Source organism: Polypterus senegalus, chromosome 1 (assembly GCF_016835505.1).
Source record: "Polypterus senegalus isolate Bchr_013 chromosome 1, ASM1683550v1, whole genome shotgun sequence".
NCBI classification, from domain to species: domain Eukaryota; kingdom Metazoa; phylum Chordata; class Cladistia; order Polypteriformes; family Polypteridae; genus Polypterus; species Polypterus senegalus.
The window spans coordinates 140865308-140882121 of NC_053154.1; the positions used below are offsets into that span (position 1 = coordinate 140865308).

The following is a 16814-nucleotide window of genomic DNA, read 5'->3' on the forward strand; positions in this document are numbered from 1 at the left end:
GGGACTCTCTTAAAGTAATGTTACCAACTCGGCACACCACAGCATACGAAAAAAATCACAGTTTTTGCCACAGATGTGACTATGTAGAGAAATGGGACCTGTAGTTATTGCAAATGAATGCTGCAAGCAGAACAGCACCATTGTAGATGCTGAGGCTGCACTGAACAAAAAAAACAGAAAAGGTGACAAGTTATATTGAAAATGAAATACAAAGTGGACATAGAAACATTAGGCAAAACTCAAAGATGATGTGGTTAGCAAATGGACTCCTTAGATACATACAGTATTGCTTATTTTGTTGGTAAATGCTGAAACGTAAAATTCTCATCCACCGGTGCACTGCTCCAAACAATTTCATTACTGCTCGCAAAGTATACATCACAGAATTGACAAATACGGCACATTATGAAAGGCAGCAATTGCAGTGTTCTTTTTGTCTCATCTTGGACTTTGTTTAGACATGTTGTATTTACAAAAAACACTTTCTCCCTATTAATTTTAATCTGAAATGTGTTGCCAAAACCAGTGTGTGTGTTGCCAAACCCTTAAGTAATCCTAATTTATTTCTTTCTATCCCCCCACCAACCCTCCAAAAAGAAAACTTTAAAAACTCACAAACCCAAATACCTGTTTTAGTAAGTTTCACTATTGCAAATATGCACATGAAACACAACATATTCAAAAGGAAACAGTTGCTCTGCTTATCATTACCTATTACTACCTGATGTTACCTTTGATACAATGTATGAAACAAGAGTCAGACAACCGAACAGTGATGGCATGCTTAGTCATATATGCACTTCATTTTACTGCATACATCTTATGTTATATTAAATCTGAGATAAAATAAATCAAAAGTGTAATCAGTTTATTTTTTTAAATCAAAGCATAGCCTTGTGTTTTTGAAAAAGTCAATAATGTTGTCTATGTCATTAAATTCACAATACCAATCAACAATTAGTATTAAAGCAATAAACACACAGACGAAATAAAAAAGAAAACAAAAAATACAGCAAATTATCTCATTCAGTCCAACCATGTGATTTTTTTCTACAGCTGATGAAGATGCTGCTTTTCAGAATGTGCTAAGAAGCAAAAAGGATGTTGCTTTTGGGTGTGTAAAAGTAATTAGTAAAACTTTTTTTTTGGTTGTTTGACATATTTTCAAGCCCTGTGGACAATGAAGCAGTACTTATTTTATGGAGAGCTGAAAACAAAGTTTTGCTATAATTTCTCCAACAGTACTCCTTTCACTACCAAATATGCTATTCATGGTCCATGCTGTTCAAAGTTCACAAAATTATTTCTTTTCATCTGTTCCTATGTGCATAGCATTTCATATGTTCAATTCATTACATGGGCCATGTAAATGTACAGCATGTGTCACTGTTAGAACCTTATTGCTTGGCTCTGGGTATATATACTCAAAATTCATTGATTACCTGTTTCAAATCAAAAGAATACATTTTCCTGTAAAATTCTGTTTTGTAATGACCATCAACAAAAGCCAAGTCGCTAGGATGAGCAGGAAGTGATCTATGGCAGAAAAGTTTCACTAATGGGAAAATGCATGTAGCAAGTTCAACAGTAAGTAGCTCAAGAGAACTAATATTATTTGCCCCGGTAAAAAAAATAAAAATAAATAAATACAAAAACAGCTATGTGCTGTGTAACATCCATTTGGGCAAAGTCTGACCGCAATTACTGCAGTGGACCCCACAAGCTTATTATAAAGTTCAGAAATCCCGACTGGAAAACGGGATGTAGCCTGCTAAAACAGGGCGCAACGACCCCAACAGGTTCCTGCACAAACACGTGTACTGTGTCTCAAATCTCTTTTATACAAAGTGATTGCGCTGTCAGTACTGTATGGTTTTTAAACATTAATTTAATGTGAAATTTCCCTATTTATAAACAAAACATTTAAAACAGTATATACTTTGACTCATAAGCAGCAGCACCCAATCTCACACATCATGCGTCTCTGGAGCGTTGCAGCTTTATCTCTTTGTGTTTATTCTAAACAGGTACACTACAGTATCCCCATATAGCTTTACTAAGCACTGTATACAATATGGTGTTCAAACATCCGAATCGCACAACGCCCAATTTCACAGAATGACGGCCGATACCTGTATTGTATACAGAAAAGTATGGAGTTGCACAATACTTCTGATTGATCAAATCAATGAACCAATAGCATTATAACTGAGGCCCCTTGTCTTGTAAAATTTCTTGGCCAAAGCCAGGTAACACAACCTGACCTTGTACAGCTGTCAGAGCTGAAAAGACATGAATTTCTTATTAAATAATGGCTAGAGGGTTAGGTTTTTGATATATATATATATATATATATCAAATACATACATATACACACACACACACACACAAACATTGTGATCTATCCAGCCATCAAAAGACCCCTTTAATAGATTCAGATCATTTCTTCATAATAACGCAAGGAATGGCATACTCTTTTCTCATTTGTAATATTTCACAACTGTCGTTCTTTTGTTTGCAAGCAACAAATACAATTCTCTTTCTCTGTCAAAGCTGTGTGTAAAATCATGTTGTAAACCAGTAGGATAATTATGACTGGAGAATCTACATTTGCCCAACATGAATGAATATCCAAGTTTTCTGCAATGAACTGGTTACATATCCAGGGCTGGTTCTTGTTTTGCGATTTGTGTTGCCAAATTCATATCTCTATAAAAATAAATTCACCTTGTATTTTGTTGGCATTTTTAAGGGTTTCTAACTTTTCCATTACAACCAATATAGGCTTCTGTTGGAGAACTGGACAAGGCAGTTACTAAGGATGGACGAAGATCCGTTATGAATCAAGTGCACAGTTTTACTCAATAATTAATGCTGTCAGTGCCCAGGTTACCTTTCTACAAAACACGTTATAATAAAAAGCGAACTGAACAAACATCACAAATTTAACTTCTGCCAATAGTACTCTCTACACTCTCCCCTCCCTCGTTTTTAGTCAACTTTAACATAACGAATTTAAATTATCTTTCTGAGCCGTCATAACGTCTTACCAATCAGTTCAAGGAATTAAAGTTTACCTTTGGTATTCACACTGCCAATTTATAAACTTACTTCTGCTACGATTTTTCATACCTTCAAGCAAGCAAAATGATTTGGCATAATGATATACAGGAACCTTTATTGTCTCACTGTTTCTTAAAGAACATTAGTTATCCATTTAATATATCTCCTCCATCTGGAAAACATGCTATAGAATGTTTACTGATATCACAAAAACTAGAAAGCAAAGTCTTGCTTTTTATATGAAAAGGGAAAAATGTAAAAAGTGTAATCTCATTCATCGCTACATGCAGACATTTTGAAGATATAGCATTTGCATTTCCAAATACACCAAACACAGAACTTGAAGTCTATTTCTAAGCACTATGGTTGCCTCTTTGGGTTATTTGAAATTATAGTACAAATGGCCAAAAAGTTAAAGCATATTAAAGTGTATTCATGTATAATAACTATTACATAACTTGTTTTCAATTTCTCTTAATAATAATAATTAATATATACTTTAAATGCTTCTCACCTTTTTGTTGCTTCAACTAAAGCCTTTTCATCTGGAGAAGAAGCATAATATTCCATTTGGCGTAATATGCCATTTGCTTGTCTGTCTCCTAAATCATCAGCTTGGTCATAACTGATCTGAACAGTGTGACACAATGACGCTGCTTTTAAGAAGAGAATGTCTTCCTCAGACTGCAATATAAAATGAAAACCTAAGAAAGTGCATTACACAATGCTCTATGATCTACTTTCTGACCCTGACCAGTCCATCACATTCCCATATGGGAAGGTTCATACAGTCAATTATCAGGTGAATATACAGACATATATTACCACTAAACACATTTAAAATAAGTAAATGGCACACTTAGACAAAAAAAAAAAAAAAACCTGGGAGAATGTGTAAACTACATACAGATTTTGGCCTGTTTGGAAAATAAGCCCAGGCTCCTGGAGCTGTGACACAGCAGTAGTAAATAAAGTTTACCAATAACAAAGTTTAAATGAAAAATTTAAAAATAAAACAAATACAAAGCACCTGTTAGCACTTCATACATTTTTTAACAATTACTTATCTTTTATTTGTCAGAAAGCAGTACTAAGGTTATTTACCAAATTAGAATCAACTCCATCAGGTAAATCTTCTGCCATTCCCTCAGGAACAAGTTTACCATTGATCTCTTGGTACTTAACACCATTTATGGAACATTCACGAAACTGCATTTCATTTTCCGTTAAAGTTCCTGTTTTGTCAGTGAACACGTACTCAACCTAACATATGGGAAACAATTAACATTAACTGCTTTTCCCTGAAACAATAAATCAAGCAAAAACGGTAAGCAAAAGTGTATTTCTCAAACAAAACAATTTACAACAATACACTAAAATAATGAAAGGAAATTCATACCACAACAGATGTGTTACAAGGCCTGAAAAATAGGTTAATGAAGAAAAATAGTTATGTCTGAATTTGCTGAAGAGCCAGAACATACCTGCCCCAGTTCTTCATTAAGGTCAGAGGTATTTACTTGTGCCTTCTCATCAGACTCCTCATGGTATAAATCAAGATCCCATCCAATGAAAAATGAGCCAAGGAATTTTTGCATTTCAACCGTTACATAGAGTGAAATAGGGATAATAAAATTGTACAAAACGAGGAAAGCAAGAAAATCTGAAATAAATTTTAAAATCTGAAAAAGAAGACAAACAATGATAGTTCTTAGTCAAACAAACCAAAGAAATAATTTTTCATTAAACTGTAAATCCAACTATAGGAATAATTGGGGGAAAACACTAATGCTGGCAAATGAAAATAATTAGTTAATAACACTGACTGAGAAAAAATACAGACGTGCATAGTTAGAAAAGAAAAAACAAACCTGAAGAGAAAGTAAGAGTTAGGGCAGGAGTCCTCAATCATGGTCCTGGAGAGCCGCAGTGGCTGCAAGTTTTTGCTCCAACCCAGTTGCTTAATAAAAAGCACTTATTGCTAAAATAACACTTCTGCTTCACTTTAGTGATTTTGAGCCCTTATTGCTTAATTTTGTCTTAAACAGCTATTTTAATTGCTCCTTATTATCAATAACATGCAAATGACAAGAGAGAGCAGCATTTCACCATTTAGCTTATTTACATTTACACCTGTGTGTATTTATCTGCACTATTGGGTTTAATTAAATACTTGGAAGAAAAATGAAGAGAAAAAAGTGAGAATTACTCATCCATTTTAGCCTTCAAATCATTTGCATGATAGAAAGGGAAAGAAAATCTAGGATATGAGAATGACCTGACATAGCAAAGTTAATTTAATTTCATAGCTTGTTAGTGCTTTATTGGCAAGAATTGCTTTCTAATTAAGCAACCAGGTCAGAACAAAAAGCTGCAGCCACTGCGGCTCTCCAGGACTGGGATTGAGGACCCCTGAGTTAGGGGAACATAATTTGACTTCATCACCAAGATAGGAAAACTAGACATGATGGTAGAAATTTGTAGATATGGAAAAGGCATAAAACATGTTTGGAACTACCAAATGAAGTATGAATGGTAAAAAAAAAACAAACAAAAAAAAAAACAGAACTAAAATGGATAAACAAGCACAGATGTAAAACGAGTAACATTCAGAGAATTTGTCTTCAGTGAGCAAGATATTAGAGGTGAGATCATAAAGGATGTACTGTTGTTAAGATGTGGTGAGGAAGGCAAAAGCAACTGTTTGTCAACTATGTAGATGGTGTGACATATGCTAGTACAGTATAATAAAGGTAAACACAGAAACAGAATGTTATGGAGCAAGGAGAGAAGTACTGTATTTAGTGAAGATGGATAGAGGCTCATTAGAAATAGCAGGAGTATAATAATGCATATACAGTACACAGTTTAGGAAGCTGTCCAAAATTTTGACTTTTAAATACAATTTTCTGGCATTACTTGGGTATTGTACCGTGTTAGCCATTATGAATTTAGTGAAAAGTCAAGCAAACTGACACCTTAAATTGGCTAACTAAAAACATTACAAGATGCTAGCTTCGCCTCGAAAGCTTGCATATAGTAATCTTTTTAGTTAGCTAATAAAAGGTGACATGTTGCTTGACTTCTCACTACAAGCATTACTCCAAACATGGCAAATGAAGAAAGAAAACGAAGAATAGTAAAGACTCATAAAGAAAGAGAAAGAACAGTGCCTGGGTGAAAGTAGTATTGGTGTAGTAAGGAGAAAAATGTTGAGGTCGTTTGGCTATGTGGTGGAGCACAAGAAGGTTGTGACTTGATAGAAGTGATGAATCAGATGGTAAGGATCAAGGTGACATGAATGAGTCTAATCCAATAAGGATGCACAGAGTCTTGAAAGGTCTTTAATTTAAGACATGAGCCTTAGTTAAAAAACATACAGACTGCATTGCAAAAGTATTCAGGCCCTTAGAAAATTACAATATGTTACAGCTGATAATTGTTAATTTTGTTCCAATCTGCATTTTTATTAAACTTGCATATTCACGGAAAAATATGTTAAGTACATAGTAAAATATCTAATATACTTAACAGTCCATCCATTTGCTACCAAACCCCATACATTTAGGTCAGGGCCACAGTGGCTGGATTACATCAGAGTAACAACATTTGAGATGTCGCAAGAACCAATAGTTTAGTATGAAGTTGATACCAAAATTTAGGAAACATAATTGTACTAGCTTTATACAGTATTCGTAGCACCAAGTCAAACTCATGATTGAAAGCAAATACATGAATTACTTCAAAAGGCACAATAATACTTAAGAAAAAAGTAAGTAAAATCTATGCATTGTATTGATCCGGTGGTGCAAGAAGATGGTGGTGGAATCAGCATGACGTGGCACTACTAGATAGATCGATAGATCGATCCCAAGGGGAAATTCATATAATCCAGCAGCAGTATACGGATACAAAAAAAAAAACATTATTAAATTAAATAGTAATAAAAAAGCATGTAAAAGCAGACAATAACTTTGAGTAATGTTAGCATTTACTCCCCCGGGTGGAACTGAAGAGTTGCATAGTGTGGAGGAGGAACGATCTCCTCAGTCTGTCAGTGGAGCAAGACAGTGACAAAAGTCTGTCACTGAAGCTACTCCTCTGCCTGGAGATGACACTGTTCAGTGGATGCAGTGGATTCTTCATGATTGACAGGAGTTTGCTTAATGCCCGTCGCTCTGCCACAGATGTTAAACTGTCCAACTTTACTCCTACAATAGAGCCTGCCTTCTTAACAAGTTTGTCCAGGCGTGAGGCATCCTTCATCTTTATGCTGCCTCCCCAGCACACCACCGCATAGAAGAGGGCACTCGCCACAACCGTCTGGTAGAACATCTGCAGCATCTTATTGCAGATGTTGAAGGACGCCAACCTTCTAAGAAAGTATAGTCGGCTCTGACCTTTCTTACATAGAGCATCAGTATTGGCAGTCCAGTCCAATTTGTCATCCAGCTGCACTCCCAGATATTTATAGGTCTGCACCCTCTGCACACAGTCACCTCTGATGATCACAGGGTCCATGAGGGGCCTGGGCCTCCTAAAATCCACCACCAGCTCCTTGGTCTTGCTGGTGTTAAGGTGTAAGTGGTTTGAGTCGCACCATTTAACAAAGTCTTTGATTAGCTTCCTGTACTCCTCCTCCTGCCCACTCCTGATGCAGCCCACAATAGCAGTGTCATCAGCGAACTTTTGCACTTGGCAGGACTCCGAGTCATATTGGAAGTCTGATGTATATAGGCTGAACAGGACCGGAGAAAGTACAGTCCCCTGCGGCGCTCCTGTATTGCTGACCACAATGTCAGACCTGCAGTTCCCAAGAGCACATATTGAGGTCTGTCTGTAAGATAGTCCACATCCATGCCACCAGGTGTGAGTCTACTCCCATCTCAGTCAGCTTGTCTCTAAGGAGCAGAGGTTGGATGGTGTTGAAGGCGCTAGAGAAGTCCAAAAACATAATTCTTACAGCACCACTGCCTCTGTCCAAGTGGGAGAGGGATCGGTGTAGCATATAGATGATGGCATCCTCCCTCCCACCTTCTCCTGGTATGCGAACTGCAGAGGGTCAAGGCGTGGCGGACCTGTGGCCTCAGGTGGTGAAGCAGCAGCCGCTCCATGGTCTTCATCAGATGTGACGTCAGAGCAACAGGCCGGAAGTCATTCAGCTCACTAGGACATGATACCTTTGGGACTGGGGTGATACAAGATGTTTTCCAAAGCCTGGGACTCTCCCTGTTCCAGGCTCAGGTTGAAGATGCGCTGTAGAGGACTCCCCAGTTCCAACGCACAGGCCTTCAGCAGTCATGGCGATACACCATCTGGACCCGCTGCTTTGCTGGCATGAAGTCTTCTCAGCTCTCTGCTCACATGGGCTGCTGTAATTGTGGGTGGGGATGTCTCACCTATGCTGGTATCAGCAGAAGGATGGTTGGAGGATGCAGTACTCCGAGGTGAGAGTGGGTTAGGGTGATCAAACCTATTAAAGAAGTTGTTCATTTGGTTTGCTCTCTCCATGTCTGTCTCGATGGTGGCACCCCGCTTCGAGCTGCAGCCAGTGATAATCTTCATCCCATCCCACTTCCTTCATGCTGTTATTCTGCAACTTCTGCTCCAGCTTTCTCCTGTACTGCTCTTTGCTGCCCTGAGCTGGACTCGGAGTTCCTTCTGCGCGCTTGAGCTCATGCTGATCACCACCTTTAAAAGCCCTTTTCTTCTGGTTCAAAAGGCCCTTGATGTCACTTGTAATCCATGGCTTGTTGTTAGCATAGCAGCGTACTGTTCTTACTGGAACTACAATGTCCATACAGAAGTTGATGTAATCAGTTGTGCAGTCAACAGCCTCTTCAATGTTCTCACTATGTGACCCCAGCAGGATATCCCAGTCTGTAGTTCCAAAGCAGTCTCTCAGAGCCTGCTCTGCCTCAGGGGACCACTTCCTGAATGATCGTGCAGTTGTAGTTAGTGCCTTCACTCTTGGTTTGTAGCGAGGCTGAAGCAGAATCAGGTTATGATCTGCTTTCCCAAGCGCAGGCAGCGGGGAGGCGCTGCATGCGTCTTTTTAACGTTTGCATAAAGTAGGTCAATAGTCCTATTTCCCCGTGTGTTACAGTCCACATACTGGGAGAAGGCAGGTAATGTTTTGTCCAGAGTTACATGGTTAAATTCACCAGAGATTAGCACAAATGCCTCAGGGTGCTGCGTTTGTACCTTAGCAACTGTGGAATGGATGATGTCACTCGCTATCTCCGCGTTCGCTTGAGGGGGGATGTAAACAATAACAACAGTCACGTGTCCAAACTCTCTAAAATATTAAAATTCAAGCCCTGCATTACATTTTTCTATATGTGAACACCCAAACTACTTCACTTAAATGATAATTGGGTAATTACTTGATAAATATACCAATATTTTAAAAGCTGTTGTTGCTGTTAGTATTTATAAAGTACATTTTATATTCTATAGCAAAATACCTGCGCTTCGCAGCGGCGAAGTACTGCATTAAAATTTTTATTAAGAAGAAAATTAAACCTTTTTAAACTGAGGGAAAATATGCCAATAATTATTTGTTAAGGATCTATTTGTATACCATGTTGTCAGTTAGGTCCTCAGGTTGTAACATGACCAAGCTGTGCGCTGAGCTTACTCTTAAGGATGCAACGTACAGTTGGCCATGTGAACAGTAATCTTGTTTCACATCTCACAGCTTGGATTGCTGCTGTCATAATCGGTTTGAGTTTCATGGTTTGTTTCAATTACGACAGTATTTGCAGGATTTGTTGTGCTGAAGTGACATTTGGCATCTGTCAAGTGTTGTAAGCACACAACCGGTTTCATCGACAAAATCACATCCAGCTTTTGAGAGTTTAAACATTCATAAACATCAAAGTGTCCACTACTGAAATAATCACCTGTGAATCTAAGATGTTTAGGAGGCATTGGCGGTTGTCGAAAGGTGTAAAATATTTGGCCATTTCGGTACACTTGAAAGCAACAACCGAACAATTCAGCAGCAGCCATCAACTCACATGCAGAACCATAGGTGAAGGGCTTAAGCATTTCATTCTTCTAGTGCTCCTGTGTAGTATAATTATCTCCTGTACCGTCATCAGTCCACACCTTGAACCTGTCTCAGTCATTAAATATATAAGTCACAATGTTCCTCTGGATATCAAGAGTGAGCCCGAAATGGCCGTGCAATATGATCATCTCGATAGACATGGTAATGGGGGTTGGAATGATAAAGGAAATGGGTACCTGAGCAATGTAAATTAAGTGTAAAATACCTACACAATAACTATAATTGTAATAAACAAACAATAAAACAGCAGAGAAGCCGTGGATTAAACAAACAAGGCTGTAGTTATCAGTAGGGAGACGTGAATCCCGTGGCGAAGCAAGGAAGGGAATGTAGAGACCGGAGCGACGGATGGTCTTATATAGGCAGTCAGCCAACAATGTGGGAGGCGTTGGGATGGGGAACCCAACGCCGCCTCACACAGCGACCGAGCTGCAGGCTATGGACGTATATATGTACGTAAGTAGGATTCAGTTAGCGTTGGGAACCCGTGTACCAAATTTCTTGAAGATGGGCCCATAAGTAAAAAAGACTGTTGAAAAGTTCAATATGGCGGCCAACAGTGGCATCATACCACCGAAATAAGTACGTACATTGGTTTTGGTTAGCTCAGGGAAGCCGCCTACCAAAATTCAAGAAGATGGGGCCATAAATAAGAAAGTTCAACATGGCGTACGTTGTTGACCGTTATAACCATTACGCATAGAATTTCAAAATGAAACCTGCTAAACTTTTGTAAGTAAGCTGTAAGGAATGAGCCTGCCAAATTTCAGCCTTCTACCTACACGGGAAGTTGGAGAATTAGTGATGTTGGAAAGTTCAATATGGCGGCTGACAGTGGCGTCATACCACCAAAATAAGTACGTACATTGGTTTCGGTTAGCGCAGAGAAGCCACCTACCAAATTTCGTGAGATGGGGCCATGAATAAGAAAGTTCAATATGGAGGACGTTGTTGACTGTCCGCGTAGAATTTTAAAAATAAACCTGCTTAACCTTTGTAAGTAAGCTGTAAGGAATGGGCCTGCCAAATTTCAGCCTTCTACCTACACGGGAAGTTGGAGAATTAGTGACGTTTGGAAAATTCAATATGGCAGCCGACAGTGGCATCATACCACCGAAATAAGTACGTACATCGGTTTTGGTTAGTGCAGGGAAGCCACCTACCAAATTTCGTGAAGATAGGGTTAGCCTTCTACCTATACGGGAAGTTTGAAAATTGGTGACGTTGGAAAGTTCAATATGGCAGCCGACAGTGGCGTCATACCATCGAAATAAGTAAGTACAGCGGTTTCGGCTAGCGCAGGGAAGCCGCCTACCAAATTTCGTGAAGATGGGGCAATAAATAAGAAAGTTCAACATGGCGGACGTTGTTGACCGTTACGTGTAGATTTTCGAAATGAAACCTGCTTAATTTTTGTAAGTATGCTGTAAGGAATAAGCCTGCCAAATTTCAGCTTTCTACCTACAAGGGAAGTTGGAGAATTAGTGATGAGTCAGTGAGTGTCACAGTGTGTCAGTGAGGGCTTTTCCTTTTATTATTATAGACTAGCAAAATACCCACGCTTCGCAGCGGAGAAGTAGTGTGTTAAAGAAGCAATGAAAAAGAAAAGGAAACATTTTGAAAATAACGTAACATGATTGTCAATGTAATTGTTTTGTCACTGTTGTGAGTGATGAGTGTTGCTGTCATATATATATATTTACACACACACACATAAACATATATATATATACATATCTATACATATACACATATATACATACATATATATCTACATATATACACATACATATGCATACACACATACATACACACACATACATATATATACATATATACATATATATATATATATACATATATATACATATATATATACATACATATATATATACATACATATATATATACATACATATATATATATATACATACACACACATATATAAACATATATACAGTAATCCCTCCTCGATCGCGGGGGTTGCGTTCCAGACCCCCCCGCGATAGGTGAAAATCCCAAGTAGAAACCATATGTTTGTGTGGTTATTTTTATATATTTTAAGCCCTTATAAACTCTCCCACCCTGTTAACATTATTAGAGTCCTCTAGACATGAAATAACACCCTTTAGTCAAACGTTTAAACTGTGCTCCATGACAAGACAGAGATGACAGTTCTTTCTCACAATTAAAAGAAAGCAAACATATCTTATCTTCAAAGGAGCGCCGCCATAAAGGAGCGTCAGGAGCAGAGAATGTCAGAGAGAGCGCTCGCAAAGAAAAGCAAACAATCAAAAAATCAATACATGCTTTTAAGTATACAGAAGCACCACGATAAAGCGGCATTTTGTAGAGGAGCGTCCGTGTCCTCTGTGCAAACAGCCCCTCTGCTCACACCCCCTCCGTCAGGCAGAGAGAGCGAGAAAGATAGAGAGAAGCAAACAAGCACAGCGCGGGAAGCATATCTTATAGCATTGAGGAGTTTTAGTTAATATGAAATACATGCTCTGATTGGGTAGCTTCTAAGCCATCCGCCAATAGCGTCCCTTGTATGAAATCAACTGGGCAATCAAACTGAGGAAGCATGTAACCTAAATTAAAAGACCCATTGTCCTTGAAAGCGGCGAACCAGTGAAAAATCTGTGATATATGTTTAGATGTGCTTACATTTAAAATCCGCGATAGAGTGAAACCGCGAAAGTCAAAGCGCAATATAGCGAGGGATTACTGTATACATATACATACATATCTACATATATACACACACAGCTATTTCATTATCAGTGCAATAGCGCTTGTTAAAACGGATAACTCCCGCTCTTACGTGCAAGTCTGCGTAGATATTATGAACTATCGTATTTGTTCAAGTTCTATTTAAATTTTAAATAGAAGGAATTTTTATTTAGTCGACAGAAATATCTTTGGTAGGAATGGTAAAAACAGACAGGAATATTATTCGTGAATAAATCGACTCAAACCTTAAACAACTTATAATATTTTGCTCTCCATAAAATATATCCTGTCTAAATTATACAAGTTAGAAATAAAGTAAACGTTAAAAGAACAAACATTCAAATTTCTTTACTCTTATGTAATTTTACATAAAAAATAAACTTAGATTTTAAATATCCCAAAAGATTTTGCTCTCCATAAAAATATATCCTGTCAAAATTATACAAATTCAAATATGAACATGCTGCATAACAAAACCTGGAAATATAAATAAAATGTGTTCCTTTCAGCAATAACAAATCAAATCATTCAGTTGTCTTTGCTCATATGTCATTTTAGAGCTGGACGCCTGGCATCTTTTTTTGGCAACAGGTTTGTTTATGTTTGGTGTGAGGTTCTGTGTTGTGGAGATTCTCAGGATGGATTGCAGGTGCTCATCAGTGAGGCGACTCCTGTGTGCTGTTTTGTTAGTCTTTATCACTGAGAAGAGCTTCTCACACAGATATGTGCTACCAAACATGCACAAGGTTCGAGCCGCAAGTAGACTTTTTTGTTCTTCAAAGTCACCAAAGCGCCGTGCAAACTCAGTGTGCTCAGTTTATCAGCAAAATGTGTATTTGGGAACACCGTAGTGACGACTTGGTTTAACATTACTTGGCAACAGGGAAAGTGGGGCAAATTGCACTGGTGCATTTGTGTCTCCCATAAAAGCAGCTTCACTTGAAATCACTTTGTGATTGTGCACGGGTAAAAACGTCAGCTGAAGTGTCAGATTCTTATTTAATTCTTCTGCATTGCATTCAGGTTACCCTGATGTTTTGTCTCATAGTGCCGTCTTAGATTAAATTCTGTAATTACAGCCACATTAGCTCCACAAATGAGACACACGGGTTCAGTAAACATATACTCAGCCTCCCATCGGTTTTTAAAGGCTCTATTTTCAGAATCAACTTTTCTCTTCAGCATCGTGTGAGCTAGCCGCAATAACTTGCAGCATCATAAGCTAGACTTGATTAACGCGGTAAGTGTTGGCAAGGCAGCTGAAGCGCTGCATTATGGGATCTGTAGTTTATTGTGTTACCAGCGCTTCATATACCGGGCCATTAATAACAATAATACAGTATATAAAATGATCTCGCGGGCGGATATAATTACGCCGGGCGGATGTGGCCCTGGCCCTTGAGTTTGACACATATGGACTAAATAGAACTTGAAAAGATATATTTTTTAAATGTGATCGCGCAATTCAGATAGAGTTGACGCACTACAGCCTGCATGCCTCAATAAGTCAACCTCCCCTCACTCTTACTTTTTTACCGTTCATCTAATGAATACACTGAGTATGGCTTTACCAAAACAATCATTGATGGCGAATAAAGTATCCATTATTCGAGTATGTAGATCGGGATATATATATACATATAATATATACCCGCATATCGCAGCGGAGTAGTGTGTTAAAAAGCTAGAAAAGAAAAGGGAACATTTTAAAAATAGCGTAACATGACTGTCAATATACAGTATTTGTTTTGTGAGTGTTACTGAGTGTTGCTGTCATCAAGGATTTGATTATCATTATTTCTTTCAATCAGGTTCGTATTTGTAGGATGTGTTGTGTTCAAGTTACATTCCGTGTTTGTCAATCGTTGTAAAGATGACAGGTTTCATTCATCGATTCGTTTCTTACTGCATCAATAAACAGCTCGTCTTCTTCTTTATCTGAGACCTGACACACTGCATGCACGGGTTTTTTACACTGTCTTCCTTTAGCGGGACATTGACTTTTTCCACCGTGTGCTTTGTTTCGCAGTAGCTGGATTTATGAATATGCTTGTATGTATCAGACACTTCATATTTTTGCTGCCTTTTCAATTGTGTAATTGGTTTTGTTCAGCTCTTTGGAACTGTTGCTTTTATCTGTGCACGCGTCAGTTCCGTGAGCAGCTCGGTGTACATGCATCGAAGGTTCCCAGCTGTGCTGGTGCCATCTCGTGCTATGTCCATGGCTGTATTTAATGTTACCTTAGTCCTGGCACTTAAAACTTTCTCTCGCAGTTTCGCTGAGTTTGTACCAAACACCACCCTGACCATCTCATCTTCCTCTGCATAAGCACAGTCCTTCACCCGTGAATATTTAGTGGGAGTTTGCTATTGGATTGCCGCTGACGGACGGCCTTATATGGGCAGGCACTAAATTACAAACGCCAGCGCAGCCTGTCTATGAACTTAATTTAAAGTGTAGGTTTACATCGTGCTTTGTTTCCGAAGTAGCAGAACTCATGAATATGGGTGTATATGTCACTTTCGCCGCTTCTTATTGTTTCGCTGCCTTCTCAATTATATAATGCATGTTTTCTTCAGCGCTTTTTGGAGGTCTTCCTGGTTTTCTATGTACTGCGTGATTACGTGGGAGGCGTGATGATGTCACACGAAACTCCGCCCCCATGGCGTTCAAGCTCATCTCCATTACAGTAAATGGAAAAACAGCTTCCAGTTATGACCATTACGTAGAATTTCGATATAAAACCTGCCCAACTTTTGTAAGGAAGCTGTAAGGAATGAACCTGCCAAATTTCAGCCTTCCACCCACACGGGAAGTTGGAGAATTAGTGATGAGTGAGTGAGTGAGGGCTTTGCCTTTTATTAGTATAGATTACAGGAAAACGCACAATATGACTCATTTGAAAAACAGAGGTAACCTTTAAAAAAAGCCGATAAATGGGATTTCTGTTTTTGCTGAGGTTTAAAAAAAAAAAAGCAATTGAATGACATTTCTACTTTTGCTTGTGTTAACAAATGGGTATTAAGAATTGTAAAATTTCACTATTACAAAAATTCTGGTATTATGACATTCCTATTTGAGTCAGAGTGAAATATGTCACTTTCTTTCTATCTTCCATAACTTTGATTTAACTTGCATTATTGGCTTCTCTGATACTTAATTCTTATGCGTTTAATAGGTAAACATCTCATTAACTTTATCTTCATGCTCATAAAAATGACATGATTTGAGTTCTTCCTTTGACTTTGTGGTCAACAAACTTTATAGTGTTTGGAAAGGAGGTCAACAGTGGGAAATCTTGTACAGTGGGTATGGAAAGTATTCAGAACCCCTTCAATCTTTCACTCTTTTGTTATATTGCAGCCATTTACTAAAATCATTTCAATTATTTTTTTCCCCTCATTAATGTACACACAGCACCTCATATTGACAGACAAAAAAAAAGAATTTTTGAAATTGTTGCAGATTTATTAAAAAAAGAAAAACTGAAATATCACATGGTCCTTAGTATTCAGACCCTTTGCCGTGACATATTTAACTCTGGTGCTTTCCATTTCTTCTGATCATCCTTGGGATCACCTTCATTTGAGTCCAGCTGTGTTTGATTATACTGATTGGACTTGATTAGGAAAGCCACACACCTGTCTATATAAGACCTTACAGCTCACAATGTATGTCAGAGCAAATGAGAATCATGAGGTCAAAGGAACTGCCTGAAGAGCTCAGAGACAGAATTGTGGCAAGGCACGGATCTGGCCAAGGTTACAAACAAATTTTTGCTGCACTTAAGGTTCCCAAGAGCACAGTGGCCTCCATAATCCTTAAATGGAAGACGTTTGGGACAACCAGAAACCTTCCTAGAGCTGGCCGTCCGGCCAAACTGAGCTACCGGGGGAGAAGAGCCTTGGTGAGAGAGGTAAAGAAGAACCCAAAGATCACTT

The 16814-nt window shown here is 38.4% G+C and overlaps 1 protein-coding gene and 1 long non-coding RNA gene across 6 annotated transcripts in view; one reads left to right on the top strand and one right to left on the bottom strand.

The window, feature by feature from the left end:
* Positions 1-16814, bottom strand: part of atp11b (ATPase phospholipid transporting 11B (putative)) — a 206010-nt gene that overhangs the window by 78350 nt on the left and 110846 nt on the right. For all 5 annotated transcript variants that reach the window (XR_005634390.1, XR_005634388.1, XM_039759285.1 and 2 more), the window contains exons 12-14: positions 4548-4745; positions 4168-4326; positions 3578-3747 (exon numbers count right to left, since the gene is read on the bottom strand). Coding sequence is in view for 3 of the 5 variants with exons in the window: in XM_039759285.1 (XP_039615219.1) it covers positions 3578-3747; positions 4168-4326; positions 4548-4745 (527 nt within the window). In the remaining 2 variants the exon portion in view is untranslated. The remainder of the gene's footprint in view (positions 1-3577; positions 3748-4167; positions 4327-4547; positions 4746-16814) is intronic.
* LOC120532869 overlaps positions 1-16814 on the top strand; it is a 55210-nt gene that overhangs the window by 11419 nt on the left and 26977 nt on the right. The gene's annotated exons all lie outside the window — the stretch shown is intronic.